General features: G+C 35.8%; 1 protein-coding gene across 6 annotated transcripts in view; it reads left to right on the forward strand.

Moving 5' to 3' along the window:
* The window catches only part of AnxB9 (Annexin B9), a 95,589-nt gene extending 72,647 nt beyond the window's left edge, over nt 1-22,942 (forward strand). For 2 of the 6 annotated variants that reach the window (XM_067758338.1, XM_067758347.1), the window contains exons 3-6: nt 361-843; nt 917-1,142; nt 1,207-1,388; nt 6,636-8,508. In XM_067758338.1, coding sequence (XP_067614439.1) covers nt 361-843; nt 917-1,142; nt 1,207-1,388; nt 6,636-6,689 — 945 coding nt within the window. In that variant the 3' untranslated portion in view covers nt 6,690-8,508. Of the gene's footprint in view, nt 1-360; nt 844-916; nt 1,143-1,206; nt 1,389-6,635; nt 8,509-12,951; nt 15,215-18,141; nt 18,259-22,269; nt 22,488-22,761 lie in introns of those variants that run through there. The other 4 variants (XM_067758344.1, XM_067758342.1, XM_067758345.1 and 1 more) reach the window with 4 other exon arrangements.
* Nucleotides 22,943-23,236: the final 294 nt, after the last annotated feature.

Raw genomic sequence — 23,236 nt, forward strand, 5'->3', positions numbered from 1 at the left:
CCGTGTCAAAAAGAAGTACTCTGTCTTTAAGGTAGCTAATGGTCAAGCATAATAGATCGAATCTTACCTCGCAAATCATCAAGTCCTAATCTTAATAAGTATAACAGCAAATTGTAGAAAAGCAGATTTCGAAAGGACCCATGATGACATGCGTATGTGAGTATATCTCTGCTGCCTTGTATGTATGTGTATACATGGTGATTGAATTGTTTACGTACATACGAGTGGCTGCTTAGTATCGGCTTAGTGATGATAATATTTCACAATATGTATATTGACAATAATTGAGACTCTTCACCTTCAACAAGTTAATTCATAAATTTAATTAATTATATTCCTTTTCACTTCTATACGACACAGTGCACCCCCACCGTCTACCCAGCTGATCCCTTCGATCCCGTCGAAGATGCCGCCATTCTACGCAAAGCCATGAAAGGCTTTGGCACAGACGAGAAGGCGATCATTGAAATTTTGGCACGTCGTGGTATTGTGCAACGTTTAGAAATCGCTGAAGCCTTCAAAACCGCTTATGGCAAAGATTTGCTCTCCGAGCTGAAATCCGAATTGAGCGGCAAGTTCGAAAATGTTATTGTAGCATTAATGACACCATTGCCACAATTTTATGCCAACGAATTACACGATGCCATCTCCGGCATGGGCACCGATGAAGAAGCGATCATTGAAATTCTCTGCACACTCTCCAATTATGGTATTAAAACAATTGCCCAGTTTTATGAGCAAAGTTTTGGGCGTTCCTTGGAATCGGATTTGAAAGGTGACACCAGCGGACACTTCAAACGTTTGTGCGTATCATTGGTGCAGGGTAATCGGGATGAAAATCAAGTAAGTTGCTTTTCGAATATACATAATTGTGGGTGTGGCAACTTATAAATATGCAACCTCTCTCTCTCATTAGGGTGTTGATGAGGCTGCTGCTGTTGCTGATGCCCAGCTATTACAGGAAGCCGGTGAAGGTCAATGGGGTACTGATGAGTCTACATTCAATTCAATTTTGATTACACGTTCTTACCAGCAACTGCGACAGATTTTCCTCGAATATGAAAATATGGCTGGTCATGATATTGAGAAGGCGATTAAACGTGAATTCAGCGGTTCAGTAGAGCGTGGCTTCCTTGCTATTGGTATGCGTGTAATGAACTAAAAGTTTAATGTGTATTTATATTTAAAACTCTTCTACATTTGTAGTGAAGTGCTGCAAATCGAAGGTTGACTATTTCGCTGAGCGTTTATATGAATCTATGCACGGCATGGGTACCAAGGATAAGACACTGATACGTATTGTGGTCAGTCGTTCGGAAATTGATTTGGGAGACATTAAAGAAGCATTCCAAAATAAATATGGCAAGAGCTTGGAATCATGGATCAAGGTAAATTTCAATTTCTGTTTTTTTTTTAAACTAACTCAAATTTTGTAGTGGTTGGTTTTAAAAATTCAAACAGTCTTTTTTATCAAAAGTATAAAAAGCATATTTAGAATGTCCCAGCTACAAACTTCTGATTCTTGTTCATATAGCGGATGTCGATGTAACGATAAAAAGTAGACGGGCCTCTTCTGTCCCTTTAAGATGAGCTTCCCTTTAGTTACCGAATCGTTATGTTGCAATGATATAGTTTCGAATAAGATTCTAGGCATCTGCAAAGGAAGTGCTTAACACTTTCTATTTCCTCCTCGTCCCCACAACTCTGATAGTAACTTTTCGCTGGGATTCACATGCGTTCGTCATATACATATGTACACCTATCACACAAAATCCCGTTAATATCCCAATTAATAGAGGTAAACAAAGGGAATACTCCCCATAAAGAAGAGACATGAAAAGCTGAGCAAACAGTTTCCTCTAAATACTCAGAAGGTTGGGCATCCCAACAGACATCTCATTGAAGAGGCTCCGCCTCCCAGCTGCATAAGGAGTAATCTCCGCAAACAGTATGAAGCCGTTTTGGTAATGATGAGCATAAACTATAAACTAGCCGTCAGCCTAATCCATGATGAGTCGGCCATGTCCTATGCCAATAAATGCCCGGCGAGCATCCTTCCCAGAGTCCAATTCCCGAAAATCGCAGTTGAGTGAAACAGACTTCCCAGTGATTCAAGCGGTAGATAAGCGCAATACAAAAATAAAATTAAAACCCCAGCGGGTTAGGGGGTTAGAATATACCCGTGGTAGGCATGCCTCTCCTAAGAGGCGACTGAAATACTGGATTCAAGGGTTCGTGTAGCGCAGCCCTTTCAGGTTGCCAGCGCAATACATAGTTTCTCCAAACCCAATTGTCAACCTCACCTATCCGTGGCGAATGCTGTTTCATTAACAGCGGAGGCTCTGGCGACCCCGAACTTCTTGTGGATCTAGAGGGTGGGAGGGCGTTATAGCCTAGAAGCTCGCATGTGGTCATAAATCGTTCCCGAGATGGTCGGGCCCAATTGTTAAAATCACCTTTCCCAAAGGAATAAAATAAAAATATATACAAGGTGCGGTACACCTTCGAAAAGATTTAGGTTAACATTCTCTTCCAATTTGCGTTGTGCTCCTTTTAATGTTTCCTACAAATCGAACGGCATCTGCAAGACAGATGAGTTTTCACTGACAAGCTTTTCATGGCAGAAATACACTCGGAGTGTTTGCTAAGGATTTCAAGGACCCATATACCAGGAAAACCTTATACAATGACTTAGTGCGTTCAAAGCTATAGTATGCTTCAGTCATCTGGAATCCGATATACTCTTCACACTCTTTAAGAATTGAAAGAATTCAGCGCAAGTTCATACGATTTGCTCTTCAACCTCTACACTTTGATAATCCCCTGCCATTCTACAATGCTAGATGCATGCTTATCAATGTCTTGCCACTTGAAGTTAGGCGTTTTGTTCAAAACGTAATGTGTATTTTTGACATAATATCCGGTGCTATTGACTGTTCAGAACTACTTGGGCAGTTGACTTTCAATGCCCCTAACAGAGCTCTCCGGTTCCACAGTGCATTCCGCGTTGAAGCGCTGCGTTCGAATTACTTCAGTTTCGCATCTCTTCTATGAGGTATTTAATCGCCTATTCAGAAGCCTTGATCTGGACTTTGACATGCCAAGGTCTCTGTTTAAGGCACGCATTGAGTCTTATTACATATCTCAGTAAACCTCATTTTAAAATTGTTAAACTAGTAGTTAACCTGTAATCTAGTCAGTAAGGTTGTTACCATTTGACTTAATAAGGATATGAAATCCCTACCAAAGGGTGACGCCGCTTAGAAAAACTTTTTTCTAACTGAAAAAATTTGTTTCTAAGCTTTTGATGTTACTTTGCACGCGACTCTAAGGTATTGTTGTTGTTGTTGTTGTAGCGATAAGGTTGCTCCCCGAAGGTTTTGGGGAGTGTTATCGATGTGATGGTCCTTTGCCGGATACAGATCCGGTACGCTCCGGTAACACAGCTCCATTAAGGTGCTAGCCCGACCATCTCGGGAACGATTTATATGGCCACATTAAACCTTCAGGCCATCCTCCCCTCCCCACCCCCAATTTCCATTATGAGCTTGGGGTCGCAAAAGCCTCGTCTGTTAGTGAAACGGGATTCGCCGCTCGAAGGTGAGGTTGACAATTGGGTTTGGAGAAGATATATATTGCGCTGGCAACCTGAAAAGGTTGCGCTACACAACCACTTGAATCTGGTATTTTAGTCGCCTCTTACGACAGGTATACCTACCGCGGGTATATTCTAACCCCCTAACCTGCTAAGGTCTTCAGTGTTGTAGGTGGAGCACGCTACTACCACACCACGAAAATTTTATCTGGATACTGTAATGGTTAAACAGACCTTATGAACGCGTTCTTCATTTGTCTGCAATATTCGCAGTCTTTGATCAATTATTTTAAATACACATAGCTCAGACTTAAACGCTGTGGGCACAACTGTGGCTACCAACTGTCCCGCTTTGGGTGCGGTAAGCTTTGCGGAACTGTTTTCCACTTTCACTGCAGGGCCTTTACTTAAAGAGAGGGCAAAATTTTCCGAATTAATATCACCCATCCGCTGAAACTCGTGGCTGTGGACTCATGGTTTTTTATTTGAATAAGTTTCATTAGATCAAAAAGGTTTTTTTCCTTTTTTTGATCGGTACAAATTTGTATTTTACCAAATTCTCCGCCCACTACAATGTTTGTTTTGGTATTTTTTTTTTTTATTTATGCTTTCTAATCGGAGTTATTGCACTTTGGGGTTGGATTAATATTCTAATATCTTTGGGCTATTTATAATAAGAATAAAACTATTTCATTTCTGGGTTACTAAATTAAATACATATAAATAAATTAATCTCATACACTGAAAGTTAATTTAAAGTTATAAGGCTGACACATGGCACTTAGGGCTGTTTTTACCATCTCCAGTTAATTTAAATTTTACCTGGAAATTAGAAATCTAACCAACCTCCGGTTAAATCGATAAATTTGAATATTTTTTAGAACAAACGGGAAGGATGTATTATGAATCCAAACAGCTGACTTCTGTTTAAACTTTTTCATTGGACTTAACTGAAACGCTAAAGGCCGCGGCACAATGACATTTTTCATATAGAAGCGTTTAACACAAGCTTATGTATTCCAATAACATCGCCACAATCAACCAAGATGTTGCGTTTGTAAATATGAAGGAACTTCAGACTAGTCAATTGAAGTTAATGTAGCCAAGCCCATTCACATGCAAAATTTCGCGAAGTACTGTTATGAACATTCTCTCTAGACAACAAAAATACTAGCTAACATATTTTGTGTCGTATTCGATTGTTATATTGCAGTTTTTAATTGCGAAAAATGTTAGAACAGTTACCAACCAGTGGGAAAAATAATTTCACTTGCAAAGTGTGCCAACACCCTTAGCCAAAGCAAATGTGAAATTATTCTTCTTATGATTTGCTTGCAACAAAATTTGGGAGTTGGCTACTTTTCCATATCAGATGGCGCCGGTGTCGCCCAATCTACCGTTCCCCATAAAAATACGTGCAATCTACTCATAATGCAAAAGCTTGTGTTAAACTCATCTGTATGAAAAACTGCTTATGTGTCGGGGCTTTAAGCTTCAGTTAAGATGGAGAAACCAAAAACTTCGATAACTAATAGATAAGTGACTAACTGAAGATGGCGAAAACGGCCCTTAGTCCATCCGTTTGGGATTAACTTGAGATTTAATAGAAGATAATCATCAGAGTTAATGCAAAAGATTTGAGAGCCGGTTTTTCAATAATTGGTTAGTCTGTGCTTAAGCTAAATTTGCTTAAAATCTAATTAAATTCAAACTGCAGTACTGAAAAACCGGGCCTTACAATCCCTAATATAAGCTGCAGACATTGGTGCTTTATCGGTAACCTTGTAACAGCTGATTCGACCAACCTTATGGGAATCAATGCAATCGATTATTTTTGCCGCTAAGGTCGTAACCGTATCGTAGCCAACCAATTGGTTTTTGGTTTGCCGTCGTAACGATAAACAGCTGATTACGTAAGGGATACGACTACAGCGATACGACATACGACACCAATGACTCCCGCTTTAGTCCTGCGTTAGGTCAAATTCGGGTCTTTTTAATTGCTTAGTTAATAAGAATGAAAAGGTGTCATGTATCAGCCCCATTTCTTAATTATTCATATATGTACATACAAACATTATGTGCACAGTAAATACTTATTAATTTTTGGCGCTAATTTACACATTTTTGGATTGCATGCGTTAAACTAAGATTTTTCAATAGAGTTATCGCGGTCAGTGAACTGCGTAAGTCACTTTACTTATGTACTCTCAAGCGATGTGTAAATTAAAATTTTTAAGCAATTTTTTCATTTTACTAGACCAAGCTTAAAACGAAGCAATGCAGTCCTATTTTGGTGCGAACAAGTTTAAATCAGGACGCTATTTATATCATTTGTCAAACGTAACACATTACAGATACGTACGCGGAAATCAGCTATTTTCTATAGAGTGGCACGCTTTGGTGTAGTTGTTGTTTTTATTTGTGTTTGTAGCGATGAAGACACTGCTCGAAGGTTTTGAAGAGTGTTGTCGACGTTGATTTGTCCTTTGTGTGTGGGTAGTTGAGCTTGCTATAAAGAAATTAGACTAGGAAGACGGTGAATTATCTATTAGTATGTACATACAATGAACGCCGTCGTTTGAACGACATTGGTCAGCATTGAACGCGTTAGATGTGTGTGGTGAACGGTGTGGTTCAAAATAAAATCCAGCTGTTGCCGTGTCTACAAGTTATCTAGAAACTAAATGCCGGCGTTTAACTGTGACTGGAAGACTGCACTGTAGTTTAATTTTGAATAGAGTTTGAGCAAACTTAGTTTAAGCTTAGCTTAACCAACTACTAAAAAACCGGGCTTTTGTCCGTCTCTCGCCCGTACTTTTACAATTTTTTCAAGGTACAACCGACTATTTTTCGGCGCTTTGACCCTACAAATTTTCATGGTGACATGACGTTTGTATAAAAGAAATATTAAAAATTTCTTAAAATAAATTAATAAGATTCATTTTAAAAACTTTTTTTTCTCCTACTCATAATTAATTGTTCGTTTCTGCTTCAAACTCAAATTCAAATTAAATCACAAATTATTCGACTTTTTCAGGGCGACACCTCTGGCGATTACAAACGTGCCCTATTGGCTATTGTCGGATTTTAAATAAACTCGAAAAATTAAAATATTTAAAGAGTATGCGGCAAGAAAATCGAGTAACGCTGAATGTATTTTTCAATTTATTACCTAAAGTACCTAATGTTATAAGATAAATTGACTTAAAGAACACAGAAAACTATAAGAAAATGCATATGTTGAAGAGTTGGCTCCTCAATTGAGCTTAAAGACCGCCTAAAAATATGTGACGGTCCGCAAGAAAATCTGCCCAACACGAATGCTGTTGGTTTTACACGGCGCGCCGGTATATTAAGGGCCAATTAATGGTGACTTATCCATAACCAGATAAAACAGCTGATCGAACCTATCATATGGAAATCAATGTAATCAATCTGGCACCATTGATCGATACTATAACGCTAACGCCATAACCATACCATAGCTAACCAATAGGTTTTTGGTTTTTCGCCATATCCATAACCTAAAAATATTTGAGTTGGAGAATTTTTTAACTTTTTGTAGATTTTATTTATTGTTTTGGATACGTTTTGACTAAGATACTTATTTTTTGTGGTATATGTTTTTAATTTTTTGCGTTTTCTTCATTTTTTTGAAATTTTCACGATTTTTAGGTTAAGGCACCAATAACTAATGCCAATTTTATATGGATAAGTAAAAATATGGTTATGACAATGGCGTTAGGGTTAAGGAAGTTTAATTGGTCCTTTAGGTCGTGTGCGCTAGCTCATAAATAATAATAGTAATAAAGATAACCATATCCGGTTGCTACCAATTTGGAGAACGAACTTTCATTTGCAATAAATGCTTAAAAAATAGATTTTTTTCCAGCTAGAGGTATTTTCTCTCGGAGCGTTACATATATCCTATACTATACTTTGAAACGCACATAAACACATTTTTACATAAGTAAATGAAATCTCAATAAACATTCACAATCAAATCATCTACCTATGTACTTGGCTGCCTAGAAATATACACTACTATATATACATAATATAAATATAAATACACATGCAAAACAAAAACAAAAGTACATAGATACATATGTACATGCAGACATACATAATTTATATAAATTATATTAAACTTACATATACGCTTCTTTAAAAGTTGTAGATTTTATAAATATATATATCCATATATATAAAGTAAAGGCGTGTAAGGTGCCGCCTTTTAATGTCATTTTATATAATACTTTTACTAAATACATATGTAATATTTATACACATAAACATCTTTTATCGAATATCAATTATTGCTTTGTGCATTAAGGGCCAATTAATGTTGACTTATCCATAACCAGATAAAACAGCTGATCGAACCCACCTTATGGAAATCAATGTAATCGATTAATGGTGCCATACCATAGCGCTAAAGCCATAACCATACTCGTATCATAGCCAACCAGTTGGTTTTTGGTTTTTCGCCATATCCATAACCTAAAAATAATTGAGTTGGTGAATTTATTAATTTTTTGTATATTTTATTCATTGTTTTGGCTACGTTTTGACTAAGAGTGTAATTGTTTGTGGAATATGTTTGTAATTTTTGTGTTTTCCTCATTTTTATGAAAATGTCAGATGTTTAAGGTTATGGCACCATTAATCGATCACAATGGAGATGGTTATGGATATGCGTATCGACGACTATGGCGTTAGGGTTAAGGAAGTTTAATTGGCCCTTTAAATATATATTTTGTTGTTTTAAATCATTGTTCAATTAATATAAAAAACATGTATATGAGCATGTGGTTGATTTTTTTCTCAAATATGTATTAAATACAAAGTGTTGAACCAATGGCTTATGAATAAATGTGCATTTTCATATAAAGAAAATAAAATATAAATCATTTTATTATTAACGAAGTGAATATACGTACGGCTGCCAACTTTGAAAAATGCCAAAACAGGAGATCTAGGTTTAGTTTATGGTTAGGTCAAGACGAATTCAGTACCAGGTGTTGCTATCCCATCAGCTGATTGTTTCTTGATATTTTTTTTTATTTTTATTTTTTTGAAAGTACACATACATTAATACAGTAACTCGTATACAATAATTTAGCCTACTATTAGGCGTATAAGCTTGTAAGGAAAATGAAATTAATTGAAAAAGGTATTGAATTGAACATAGACAACAACTTGAATTTAAAAATTGTTGAAATAAGTTTTTAGGGATAAGTTCCTATCAACGCCTTAGTACCAACAATATTTCAGTTAATCGAATTCAATGCTAATTTTCTTTTGACTTGACTTTCTTCTGCTCTGCGAATTGGATTGAATTCGCTTTGCCATTATCTTGTATGGATTCGCCTTGGTCCAAGTGCATGATATAAGAAACAAGGAAGTTTCACTCTGGCGTATTTGTCATAAACTGTGTTAGGGCTGGATTTTTTTGGGATAGACTTTTTTGTACGGCAACATTTGTTTTTCATTATCTAGATAATTTGTAGATAGAGCAATAGCCATCAAGCAGTGAGTTTTCTAGCTCCGTATAACGCTCAATTCTCACGACAGTGCTCTATATCATTGGGAGACTTCAGAAGCAGAGTTCCTGATATTTATGTTGACATGAGTTGTGATAGTTAGATTTCACTGTTGTGCTTCATTTTACAGTAAGGATAATGCCCAAGCAGCGACAGCTATTATTGAAAAAGTGAGTTTATTAAAGGCAGTGTGGCCAAACCAAAGGCAAGAAAATAACAAATTATCTGGCTCACAAAATGAACCAGACTTCTTATCTGGATTTATCTGACTCAAATCGTTGTTGCTGCATTTACATGAAAAATTCTTTAACTGGCTTAGAATATCTGCGACCGGATGATACCTAATAGCTATACTTTGTTTACCCAACAAATATGGAAAAAATACTTCTCCAGCCTTCGGGAAATATGTATATTAGGGTGGGTCGATTTGTGTGGACGAAAGTTAACCGATATCGCGCCATCGATTTTTCGATAGGATTTGGGCTCAGGAAAAAAAGTTCCACTACGCATACCCAAAAAATAATTTTCGAGCCTGCGAAATTTAATTTTTTTGACTTTTTTCGACTTTGATTTAAGGTTTTTTTCATCCCTGTCCGACCCAAAAATTTCCGCTAAAAACGTTCTCGATAACAGTTTTTTTTAACAGATATTTTTGAGTCGGACAGGGTATACAAATAAAATTTTTTTTTTAGTAGGTCACGAAAAAGCCTTAAAAATAAAAGACGAAAAAAATTCAAAAAACTTAAATTTCGCAGGCTGGAAAATTACTTTTTTGGGTATGCGTAGTGAAAATGTTTAGTGAGCCCAAATCCTATCGAAAAATCGATGGCTCGATATCGGTTAACTTTTGTCCATACAAATCGACCCACCCTAATATACATACATATCTAAGCGGGGTCGCCCCTCGGCAGTGTTTGGCAAGCGCACCGAGTGCATTTCTGCCATGAAAGGCTCTCAGTGAAAACTCATCTGCCTTGCAGATGCCGTTCGGAGTCGGCATAAAACATGTAGGTCCCGTCCGGCCAATTTGTAGGGAAAATCAAGAGGAGCACGACGCAAATTGGAAGAGAAGCTCGGCCTTAGATCTCTTCGGAGGTTATCGCGTCTTACATTTTTATTTATTTTCTCTAGTTCTGAATGATGATAACATTAGCTCACTATACAACCTTTGAGAAATTTCGTAAAATTTATAGTTCTCGAGTTCATCTCCAACATCATTCTCAAATAATTTTCCAAACTTGGAGAGATTTGGAAAAATTTATAGTTCACAAATGAATATCCGCACATTTCTCCAGTTAATATGCTACATGAGTTATCCAGTTGAGGTGATGTTAAAAAAAAATCTTTTCCAAAGTTGCACCACCAAAGCCAGCAGCTGTTTATAGTAAGAAATAAAAAAGTGGCTGGTAGCATTAATGAAGCGTTATGAATTGAAAATAACACAGGCAGACAGCATCTCATACCCAGAAACCGGACTATATATTTTCGAAGTATTTTGTTGCGATGAATCGAAATCTGGCCTCAAAATTGCTCTGCCAGCTCTGGTTTTCAAGATATCCTAAACTAAAAGTGCAAAAAACACCATTTTTGCCCATATATGAGGTTATGTAGCCTTGTAGATGTTTTCTTTCACCAAAATTAAAGGATGGCATCTTTAAATACAAGTATTCTTCTTTCAAATGGCGGTGAGTTTGCTCTAATATCATCTTTTTTCGCTGAGATATCGCATTTTGAAATTTTCATGTTTCTAAATCTTCCTACACCTGAAAATCGATTGAGATAACATAGACATACTAATTTTCTTGAATTGAGTCTTATTTTTCTTAAAATTTTGTCTCACACCATAAGTGTGCTAACTCACCACACCCCTACACTATCTAACCCTCGGGTACCGAGTCACACACAGCCCTGACCCCTAGAAACCACCCCTATCATACCGCAAGCAGGCTAGTACAAGTTGAGAACTACATTTTTATCAATTTGAGTAAGTGCATTTTTTTTCTTTCTAAAAGCGCCATTTTCGCTATGACTCTCAAGTTGAGCCCTTGTTCAGAAACAAAGCTTGAGGCCGTATTACGTTATACGATCAGTGACTGAAAACCATTTTAACGGTCACCCAATTGCTCTGCGAATTACCAGCCCTGACCAATATCAGGTACCGAACTCTGGGCGGTTTCGTGCTGTCCGATCTAAGAGAGATATAAAAGTACTTCACAAGTGACATCAACAGTATTATTGAACTAACGAAATAGTTCGACTAAAAACAAGCTCTTTGTACAGAATTTTAATTGGTTCCTGGACAACTTGAGGCGCTTAGACCGCTACTTTGCAGCACAGCAACCAACCAACCAAAATCATTGTCAGTCAAACGATAACTGTACAACTGTCAAACTATTACTGAAAATTATAATAACTTATGGACCATTACCATTTCAGAGCTATTATGATTTAAAAAATTACTTTCGATCACGGAACGTAAAACGTAATATGGGGGCAGGTTGGTTGACTTTTATTAACTACACCGTTTCCAGTATACGTTCAAAACGCTACAATACATACGTATACGTAAATGACAATTGATATAACCACGTCGAAGCTTCTCAAATTTGCATCCGGAACTAAATCACTTACGACTGTATGCTTTAAATCCTGAGATGCTATTGAATAAATATGTTTATTCATAAACAGATATTAAAAATCCTACATTAGTAGGAGTGGAGTTTATTTTTTTGCTATTGTTCCGGCTCAGAACATGAACAGAGCATAGAGCAGAGCCATAGCATTAACAAGAGGAAAGACAGCAAAGTTCAAGCATAAAAATACCCAACAGAGCAAATAGCAATAATTTTGTTTTCCCCTCTCGCTCCAATTAGTTTTTATTCTGCTATTTGCTTCGCTCTAAAACACGACGTAGCTCGTAGCAGAGTATAAGAAGTGCTACCAACTTTATATGCTACGGCTCTGCTCTATGCTCTGTTCATGTTCAGAGCCGGAGCAGTAGCAGGGTATTGTGGCGAATATTAGCATCACTATGATGTTAGTAAATAATCACACCACATATGTAGTCAGCAGATAAGAGCAGAAGCTGTTACTCACACATGCACACGCATATACATAGCTAGAAGAAAAACATAAATCACAGATATATATGTATATAGCTATATAACCAAGTATGAGATACAACTGTTCTAGAGGGCATGTTCGTGAAAAGTCTAGACCTGAGGAGAAATAGGTGAACGAGGTTAAGCAGCGCGGTGCAAGCGATAATCAGTCAGTTTGATTTAAACAAACTATTAGTGAAGTATAGTTGTGATTGTGAAGTACTACTCCCAAAGCAGTCTATATAAAGGCCATTTTGCAATACTGAATATTGGAGTTATTTATTCGACACTTCAGCGATTCGAACGTTAGCAGAAGGTGTATAATTATCAAGAATTTCTCAGAATTAGTTACAATATTTTTCGCTGCTACTGCAACTCTGGATTAGCAAATGCAAATACTGTTTATAACTTCACGGGAATATCTAAAATACATAAAAAATATTATTCCATTAAAAAAAGCCTTATTCAACTATCAGTGGAATTAAGACTGCAACTTAACTTGCATCGCGCTCTAACTGCTTAATATTAACTGTCCTTATTACAAATTAATAATTATTTTGACTAATTACTTAAAGATAACAAAAAATATATTAGTTCGTTTATTTTCTTTTGCGTTTTTTACTTCGTTTTTTTTGTTCGCTAAAAATATCTTTCTGTATCTTCCTATTTGTATTTATGCCTTTTCCCCACGTCGTGTTACGCGCAGGAGGATTCAAAATCTGAGATCGGTTTTGTACTTGTCACCATGGTTGCCTGGTAAAATGCTTAACAACAACAAGCAGCAACATAACGATGCATACAACGTAAAGCAGCTTGTAGAGGCAGTCTAATATTTATAAGCTATTAGATATTAAACAATTTTTAATAACTTACATATGCAATTAAAACAATATTACATGCTTGTGACAAATGTATCAAACTAATTTTATAACCAACGAAAAAAAAGAACTTAGTTCGAACGCTTTTGAAGCGCTACTTTGTTAAATAGCATTTCGTTTTATCAAATTTTTGTATTAAATTCGTATTGGTATTAGTGGCTTTAATTCTAAAAATGTGATATTTTTTTCTAAGTACAACTGCGTGTAAAAAAGTAGCAACAAAAATGTTTTACAAATTTTGTAGTTTTTTTTTTACTGAATTCATTGAACTTAATGAAAAATAAAAATGCTTACTATTTGTTAAAAGCAGAAAATCTAAAACAGCCTCATCCGAAATAAAATGAATTGTTCAAATTTCAAAAATTTCCCGAAATTCTTAAAAAAAATTTTCCGAAAATTCGAATTTTTAATAAGATTTTTGTGTTTTATTTTTCATTTTATCACTTCACAGAACGTTAATTGACCTCTTTCCTGTGTTTTTTCGAAATAAAATTAATTGTGCCAATTCCAAAAATTTCCCGAAATTATTTAAAAAAACTTCCGAAAATTCGAATTTTTAATAAAATTTTTGTTTTTTTTTCATTTTATCACTTCACAGAACGTGAATTGGCCTCTTTCTTGTGTTTTTCCGAAATAAAATGAATTGTACAAATTTCAAAAATTTCCCGAAATTCTTAAAAAAAAATTCCGAAAATTCGAATTTTTAATAAAATTTTTGTGTTTTTTTTTTCATTTTATCACTTCAAAAAACGTGAATTGGCCTCTTTCCTGTGTTTTTCCGAAATAAAATGAATTGTACAAATTTCAAAAATTTCCTTAAATTTAAAAAAATTTCCGAAAATTCGAATTTTTAATAAAATTTTTGTGTTTTTTTTTTTCATTTTATCACTTCACAGAACGTGAATTGGCCTCTTGCTTGTGTTTTTCCGAAATAAAATGAATTGTACAAATTTCAAAAATTTCCCGAAATTCTTTAAAAAAAATTCCGAAAATTCGAATTTTTAATAAAATTTGTGTGTTTTTTTTTTCATTTTATCACTTCAAAGAACGTTAATTGACTTCTTTCCTGTATTTTTTCGAAATAAAATTAATTGTGCAAATTCCAAAAATATCCCAAAATTCTTTAAAAAAAACTTCCGAAAATTCGAATTTTTAATAAAATTTTTGTGTTTTTTTTTTCATTTTATCACTTCACAGAACGTGAATTGGCCTATTGCTTGTTTTTTTCCGAAATAAAATGAATTGTACAAATTTCAAAAATTTCCCGAAATTCTTTAAAAAAAAATTTCCGAAAATTCGAATTTTTAATAAAATTTTTATGTTTTTTTTTTCATTTTATCACTTCAAAGAACGTGAATTGGCCTCTTTCCTGTGTTTTTTCGGAATAAAATTAATTGTACAAATTTCAAAAAATTCCCGAAATTCTTTAAAAAAAATTTCCGAAAATTCGAATTTTTAATAAAATTTGTGTTTTTTTTATTTTATCACTTCACAGAACGTGAATTGGCCTCTTGCTTGTGTGTTTTCCGAAATAAAATAAATTGTACAAATTTCAAAAATTTTCCGAAATTCTTTAAAAAAAATTTCCGAAAATTCGAATTTTTAATAAAATTTTTGTGTATTTTTTTTTTCATTTTATCACTTCACAGAACGTGAATTGGCCTCTTTCTTGTGTTTTTCCAAAATAAAATGAATTGTACAAATTTCAAAAATTTCCCGAAATTCTTTAAAAAAAAAACATTTCCGAAAATTCGAATTTTTTCGAAATCATTTTAAAAATTGATTTACAAAGTTTGTGTTATGTAATTCAATGAACCTCAAATAAACGAAAATAAACAAAAAATAAAATAACTGATCAAACAAGTGTGTATGTATATCATTTTTGCTGCTATTTTTTCACGCCCAGTTGTAAGTTTTGCATTTTTTCAAAATTTCACACCACCTGCACTTCAACATTTAAGTTATATCGCACATATACTATTTTAATATGTGTAAAAATATCTTGAAAAATGTATTATTTTTTTAAATTTTTGGTTTTATTTTTATAATAAAAATGTCCTGTTGTTCTAGCAGTGGCAATATACTGTAACGAATTTTGGGAAATTCTTATAATTATGTATCTTCTGCTAACGTTCGAATCGCTGAACTGTCGAATAAATAACCCCAATATTCAATATTGCAAAATGATATTTATTTAGACTACAATTATACTTCACTAATAGCGTGTTTAAATCAAACTGATTAACTGATTCCTCAGGTTGCGCTGCTTTTATACTCTCGTTTACCTCGTTCGCTCATTTCTTCTAAGGTCTAGACGTTTCACGATCATGCCTTCTAGAACAGTTGTATCTCATTCTTGGTCATTTAGCTACATATATATATGTATATCTGTAGTTTATGTTTTTCTTCTAGCCATATGCGTGTGTATGTGTGAGTAACAACTTCTGCTCTTAGCTGCCGGCTACATATATGTATGTGAAATAATCTCTCTACTTCAAGCTGCAGGTTATGTGTATGGAATATTCTCCGTTGCCTTGTACATAAGTGTGGCTGCTTGCTTTAATGTGTACATGTACATAAGTGTAGCTGCTTGCTGGTTTTGTTGTTGTGATTATCTACCAACAGCATATTGATGCTAATATTCGCCACAATACCTAATTCGAAAAGTACTTTTTGCGGCCCATTATCAAGCCTCTATGAGCGATATTTCTCAAGGCATTTAGTTTACAATGTAGGCGATGTTGAAGGGTGTTTTCTAAAGTCTGCAGTGTGTGGAAGTACGCCCTTGCTGTAGGGGCAGGGGTCTGATATTTCTCAAGGTTTTTAGTTTGCTACGTGTGTCAGGACGCCGTCTCCAATGTCATGCTAATGTTAAAATAAAAGAGCAAGTGTATGGTATTGGTAAGGATAGCGCCTGCTATAAGGGTATAAGAATTCGCATGCCCAGTGCCAAACCGCAAAACTACAGGGCGTTAAAAAAGCAAAATGATCGAGCAATGACCGACATAGCCATTCCCCAAATGGACCTTGTCTCCTTGTATCCTACGTCGTTTAACTTGGTTTTATATTCGAAATCTTTGCATGACCCCTTTAAGATCTAGATACCTGAAGAGCAAGTATTGCTAATTTGTTTAGATATCCGCTTGTTTAACACTTTTTCTAGCAAATTTAAGAGAGCTAGTGAACCTCCTCACTACCAATATTAATTTCGAGTTTATATTTTTTATACTCAGCTGAGCAGAGCTCACAGAGTATATTAATTTTGTTCGCATAACGGTAATCCGTAACGGCATAAACTAATCGAGATAGATATAGACTTCTATATATCAAGATGATCTGGGATGATCCGTCCGTCCGCAAACACGATAACTTCAGTAAATTATGAAATTTGGTATGTAAGTTCCTGGGCCCTCATCTCAGATCGTTATTTAAAATGAACGAAATCGGACTATAACCACGCCCACTTTTTCGATATCGAAAATTTCGAAAAACCGAAAAAATGCGATAATTCATTACCAAAGTCGGATTAAGCGATAAAACTTGGTAGGTGGGTTGACCTTATGACGCAGAATAGAAAATTAGTATAATTTTGGACAATGGGCCTGGCACCGCCCACTTTTAAAATAAGGTAATTCAAAAGTTTTGCAAGCTGTAATTTGGCAGTTGTTGAAGATATCATGATGAAATTTGACAGGAACGTTAATCCTATTACTATATATGTGCTAAATAAAAATTAGCAAAATCGAATGAAGAACACGCCCACTTAAAAAAAAATTTTTAAAGTCAAATTTTAACCAAAAATTTATTATCTTTACAGTATATAAGTAAATTATGTCAATATTCAACTCCAGTAATGATATGGTGCAACAAAATACAAAAATAAAAGAAACTTTCAAAATGGGCGTGGCTCCGCCCTTTTTCATTTAATTTGTCTAGGATACTTTTAATGCCATAAGTCGAACAAAAATTTACCAATCCTTGTGAAATTGGTAAGGGCATAGCTTCTATGCCGATAACTGTTTTCTGTGAAAATGGGCGAAATCGGTTGAAGCCGCGGCCAGTTTTTATACACAGTCGACCGTCTGTCCTTCGTCTCGGCCGTTAACACGATAACTTGAACAAAAATCAATATACATATCTTTACTAAACTTAGTTCACGTACTTATCTGAACTCACTTTATCTTGGTATTAAAAATGGGCGAAATCCGACAATGACCACGCCGACTTTTTGGTATCGAAAATTTCGAAAAATGAAAAAAATACCATAATTCTGTACCAAATACGAAAAAAGGGATGACACATGGTGATTGGATTGGTTTTTGACGCAAAATATAACTTTGGAAAAAACTTTGTAAAATGGGTGTGACACCTACCATATTAAGTAGAAGAAAATGAAAATGTTCTGCAGGGCGAAATCAAAAGCCCTTGGAAGCATCGCAGGAATACTGTTCGTGGTATTACAAATATAAATAAATTAGCGGTACCCGACAGATGATGTTCTGGGTCACCCTGGTACCCATTTTCGTCGATATCTCGAAAACTCCTTCACATATACAACTAATGGCCACTCCCTTTTAAAACCCTCTTTAATACCTTTAATTTGATACCCATATCGTACAAACACATTATAGAGTCACCCCTGGCCCACCTTTATGGTGATATCTCGAAAAGGCGTCCTCCTATAGAACTATGGCCCACTCCCTTTTAAAATACTCTTTAATACCTTCCATTTGATACCCTTGTCATACAAACACATTCCAGGGTTACCTTAGGTTCATTCTCCTACTTGGTGATTTTCCCTTATTTTGTCTCCAATGCTCTCAGCTGAGTATGTAATGTTCGATTACACCCGAACTTAGCCTTCCTTACTTGTTTAGACTACAAATATTTAGTTCTCGAGTGCAACTATAGATTTTTATTCAATAAAAAATTTTCACGTAAAAATGTGTTCAATTTCTTTTTATAGTAAATTTGAAAGTCAATTTTATTTTATTGTTTATCATTTTAATTATTTGCAGGACGACGTGGGTGACGATACTGGCTATGCATTGAGCACTTTGGCCTCCTATTAATTTATAATTCAATAAATTATTTTAGCAACTCCAAATATAAATAAAAATATTATATTCTATTTAAATAGTTATTTAAGTTTTATTTTCAAGCCATGAAGACAAAACGAAGTTGCTGCTGAAGCTTTACGCAGATATGAACATCGTCATTATTGATTGGCGCTTAACCGCCAAGACGATTTTGACAAGACACGACGGCTATCCTTGTTTCGCTATGAGTGGTGCTCCCAATAGGTACCAAGGGAGCTCAAGTCATCCTCCAACTGCTTCTCCTCTGCTTCTAAATACGGCTATTGATATATGTATGTACATACTTTTTGGCTGGAGCGTCTTCATTCATTTGGTTAACATGAATGAGACAGCGGGGCCTTTGGGATTTTATTCGTTGGACTATCTTCATATCTGTTTAAAGTGAACACTGTCCATTATTATACCTCCCTCGATGCTCCAAGAGCCCTCATATCTTTTCTCGGCACAGCCCATAATTCCGAGCCACACACATCGGTTCGGATGAGCGATTTGTAAAGCGTGGTTTTTGTTCGTCGACAGAGGACTTTTCTTTTCAATTGCCTACTCAGTCCAAAGTTGCTGTTCCCCGTTCGATTTCTAAGCTAAGATTATTTTCGCTATCAATGCTGGTTCTCGTGTAGAAAAAATCCTCCTGTTTCGAAATTATATCCGTCAACACTGACCTGGCTGCCAAAGCATGAACGTGTCGTTTCTTTCTTGGATGACAGCAAGCACTTCGTTTCGTTGTTATTTAACGCAAAACTCGCTATAGGAAACTTGCGGGCTAGGGGCTCAAGCCCTACGATGAGATCCGACACATACCAAATACGCCGTTTAATCCAGATAAGCATATGGAGGCCATAAGCCTCATCCACACTGCGTCGGTAAATACCTCCGCTAGGTAGCGCTCGATAAATACCGTTATCTGTATAATGTCCAACACTTGCAGAAGAGGAAAGGGGGGACTACCTAGGGAAACACGATTGACTCTGGCCCAACATCACTCTGACTACTGTAACCGGTTAAGCTCTTAATTGTCCATAAACAACTCCGACATAGGTAAAGTATGCCTTGCATGCGGTGTGTTGCTACATGATTACAACCATCTTCTTAATTTTCATGTGGAAGCTACGCCTATAACAGCAGCATTATATGTTCCAATCCTGTTAAAACTGCTAGTTTCCTTGGATTTCCGTTAGAAGACTTTGATGATAATTTGTGAATGGTCACACCTATTGAATAGGGGAAACACTGTTGACACAACAACAACAACTGACGAATCTAAAGCCATTAAAATGTTTGCAGGCGAGCAATAAAACGTCTGACAAATCTGCTAGTGTCTCATAATAATGGTATTTGGCTGGGAGGTTAGGTTGAACTGGCCGGCCCATGAGGACCTCACATAGACTGAATAAGTCCGTAGTATTACCAGAAGTTTGTTTTTAACGACCAAACTGAAAAACCCTATCAAAAACCAGGACCTATGTTATAAAATAACTCCGTCCTCTTGGCAAATACTAGAAGCTTCCTAGGACTTAAGCCACTTGCTTCTTCTAGATCTGACAGCTGTATCACTCCTAATAGCTGGAGTTTTAGCCTGGCAAGTGCAGGGCACGAGCACAGAACGTGCTCGATCGTTTCCTCCTCCAACCCGAACTTCCTACATCTGCTATCACTGACCAAGGCTAATTTAAAGGCATGTGACGCCAGAAGGCAGTGTGCAGTCGGAGTCTACGGTCATGAGTCTACAGTCCTCTCTTTTTAATGATAGAAGCAACTTTGTTAGTTTAAGGTTGTAAGAGCTACACATAATCTTCGACACTTTACAGCCCCGCGCTTGAACCCACGCCTTTCTTGCTTGGTCGATCATGTGCACCGCTCGCCTTCGCTTAATCTCGCCCAGTCTAATTGGGACGTCTACGGAGCAAGTTTCAAGAGATGCGCTCTTTTTAGTTAGTTCTTCCGCTTTTTCACTCCCATCTATTCCCATATGCCCTGGGACCCAATATAGATGTATGCTTCTCTCTGTCTCGATTCTCTCCAGGGACTGCTTACACTCTAACACGCATTTAGATGTTGTGCTATGCGAGATTATTGCCTTACTTGCTGCTTCACTGTTAATATAAAAGTTAACACGATTGCAGCTTATGCTATTCTCTTCCGGGGTTTCTACTGCTTTGGTTACGGCTACTATTTCCGCTTGGAAAAGCTACAGTAATGCGGCAGCCTGTAGGATCTGTTTATTTCCGGATCAGCACAGTATACCCTACTCCTTCCACTACTTTGGAACCATCTGTGTACACATGTATCGCCTCGTCCGCCATTTTAGAACCCTTGCGCAACCGTCCACCTCTGATGTGGCCTTAAGATCGCCCTCAAAGAGCAGATAGGGAAACAGGTAGTCTGTACGTCTTGTGGTTGATGACGCTATACTACTATGGCCGTTTGGCCGGCTTTCAAGCTGCCCCGAGGCACCGAGCCTGGTTGCAGTTGTTAACGCTATGTTCTTTGCTACCAGATCTACAATGTGCAGAATGGCATACACTGCAACCGTCGGTGTTGTTTTCAGGGCTCCCGTAATGCTAAGCATTGATAGTCTGCATACCCCCTCTAATTTTTTGAGGTAGGTTGTTTGTTGTGTGGCTTTCCACCAAACAAGAACTCCTTAGTATAGAATAAGGCTTAAAATCGCTGTAAAAACCTAATGAGAAAGAGAGGGCGATAAGCCCCACGTACACTCAAGCATTCTTTTAGGTGAATAAAGTGCCGTTGAAGCCTTCTTCAGCCTCTCTTCCACGTTGAGCTTCCATGACAGCTTACTGTCTAGGATGATTCCTAGATATTTTATGCAAGGTTTCTCCTGTAGGGTCACCCCTCCTGATCCAATTTGGGACCTTGTACCTCTTTGTAAACAAGACCATATCCGCGTTGACTTTCAACCCGACATTTGATACCCAGGTATGAATATCCCGAAGCGCCCGATCTGGGAGGGAGAGAGATAGAAATAGGTTAAGGGATATGACTGCGGATATGAATATTACACTTGTTTTATTTTTAACATGTATATACATCTACATTTGCTGCATAAAAAATGCTCATGAAGAACTACACGTAGTAGTAGTGTATGAAGAGGTAGTGGGTACGCAAACTTTTTGGGTCATAGTGTATAACGCATACCAAAATTGAAAGTGAAGTACCAATTTTATACGCAAGCATTTCATAAAAAGTGTAGATAAAGTTATACATTCGGCAGTCCTTACAAAGTTGAAGTGCATATGTATATCCATAAGGGCGGGTCAAATTGTATGGGGAAACAAAAACTTCAGGTGCACATCCAGTTTCTGAATCTATGGGTCATACTGAGTAAAATTGCCCATGGGACCATAGATCTGAAATGAATTTCGAGCTTCCCTAATTGTGTTAGAAAATATTTTTTTTTTAGAAACTTTTATTATTATTTTTGTTAGAAAATATTTTGGGCTATTTATAAATTGAATTTGCAATATGGAAAAGTAAAATATTCGTCTATTTTCCCCAAAAAGAAACGATAAAATGCGAAGAATAGTAGGAAAGCGCCCTATAGCGGCGAATATTTTACTTTTCCATATTACAAATTCAATTTATAAATAGCCCAAAATATTTTCTAACAAAAATAATAATAAAAATTTCTAAAAAAAAAAATATTTTCTAACCAAAATTAGGGAGGCTCGAAATTCATTGGCAATATTACTCAGTATGACCCATAGATTCAGAAACTGGTTGTGCCTTTTCAACAATAAATTTTACCCACCCTAATATCCATGTAAAAAAAACAGAGCTATTAATAAAATAAGGATAGGAGAGAGTGAAGTAAATGTAGGCGAAGCTACTTTCGAGCAGAAAAACGTATGCTAGTAAGTACATATTTAAGTTAAAATTTCGAAAATGTACTCTTGTTGTTCCGCTTTTACTACTTCCACGCTATCTATTTTTTGTTTTTGGGGTTTTTTTTTTAATATTTTCTCTTCTAACAAGTCGGGACTTTGTAAATATCTATCCAATTGTTTACTTTCTTTGTTATGTTTTCAGGAGGATTGCGACTCCGAAATCGGTTTAGTCCTTGTCACTTTGACCGCTTGGTAAAAAGAGTCGATATTTAAACGCAAAATGCGCAAGCCAAATAAAAAGGAGCATCTTTAAAGAGGACAACAAAAAATAAATAAAAATATTTAAAAATAACTCTAAACTAAATCTTATATTTAATCTACTTCAGTATTTTAGTATGTATTAAAGCTGCCGAGCTACTAGATTTGTTGACATTCTTTTGATTTGACGATTTCAGTGCAAATTTTAAATTCATTTACCAAAAATAATACAAAGCTTATTTAGAAGCATATAAAAAAACATGAGAATATTATATAAAAGTGTAGCTATGTAAATACTATTTGTAATTTGGAAATTTTTAATAAAGTGCAATAACCGATTTTTTAGAAAAGAAGTAGCGGAGTAACCGTTTATTTCTACTATATTTATACATTTTATAAAAAATTGTTTTTCTTGCACATTTTTCTTTCTTTTCAGGACGATGTTGGTGGTGATTATGGCAAAATTTTGATTACTTTGGCCTCATATTGAGCCAGATTGAAATTGATTTAAATAGCTGATATTTTTTCATATACATATGTATGTAGATAATTACATTCATCCAAAATCAATAAATGATTCCACATGTATTAGTTGTTATAACAAAATCATATGCACATATTTGACTTTCCAATTTTTGAGTTTTAGATAATCAGAGCCAAGTGAATTTCACGGTATACTACGCCAAAATTTTAGATGCCAGCTGCATATCTATTCCAACATTCGCTATTGCCTAAACTTCAAATAGTCTGTGAACTACAAAGGCAATAACCAACAGATTTTTCAAAACTGCGTGTTTCGGAGATTTAGGTATGGTATATTAAAAACACACACTCAGTTTTAACCCTTATTTGCATAAGTTTTTATTTTTATGTGAAAACAAGTAAGGAAGGTTAAGTTCTGGTGTAACCGA

The sequence above is a fragment of the Eurosta solidaginis genome, chromosome 1 (assembly GCF_040869045.1).
Source record: "Eurosta solidaginis isolate ZX-2024a chromosome 1, ASM4086904v1, whole genome shotgun sequence".
Classification (NCBI taxonomy): domain Eukaryota; kingdom Metazoa; phylum Arthropoda; class Insecta; order Diptera; family Tephritidae; genus Eurosta; species Eurosta solidaginis.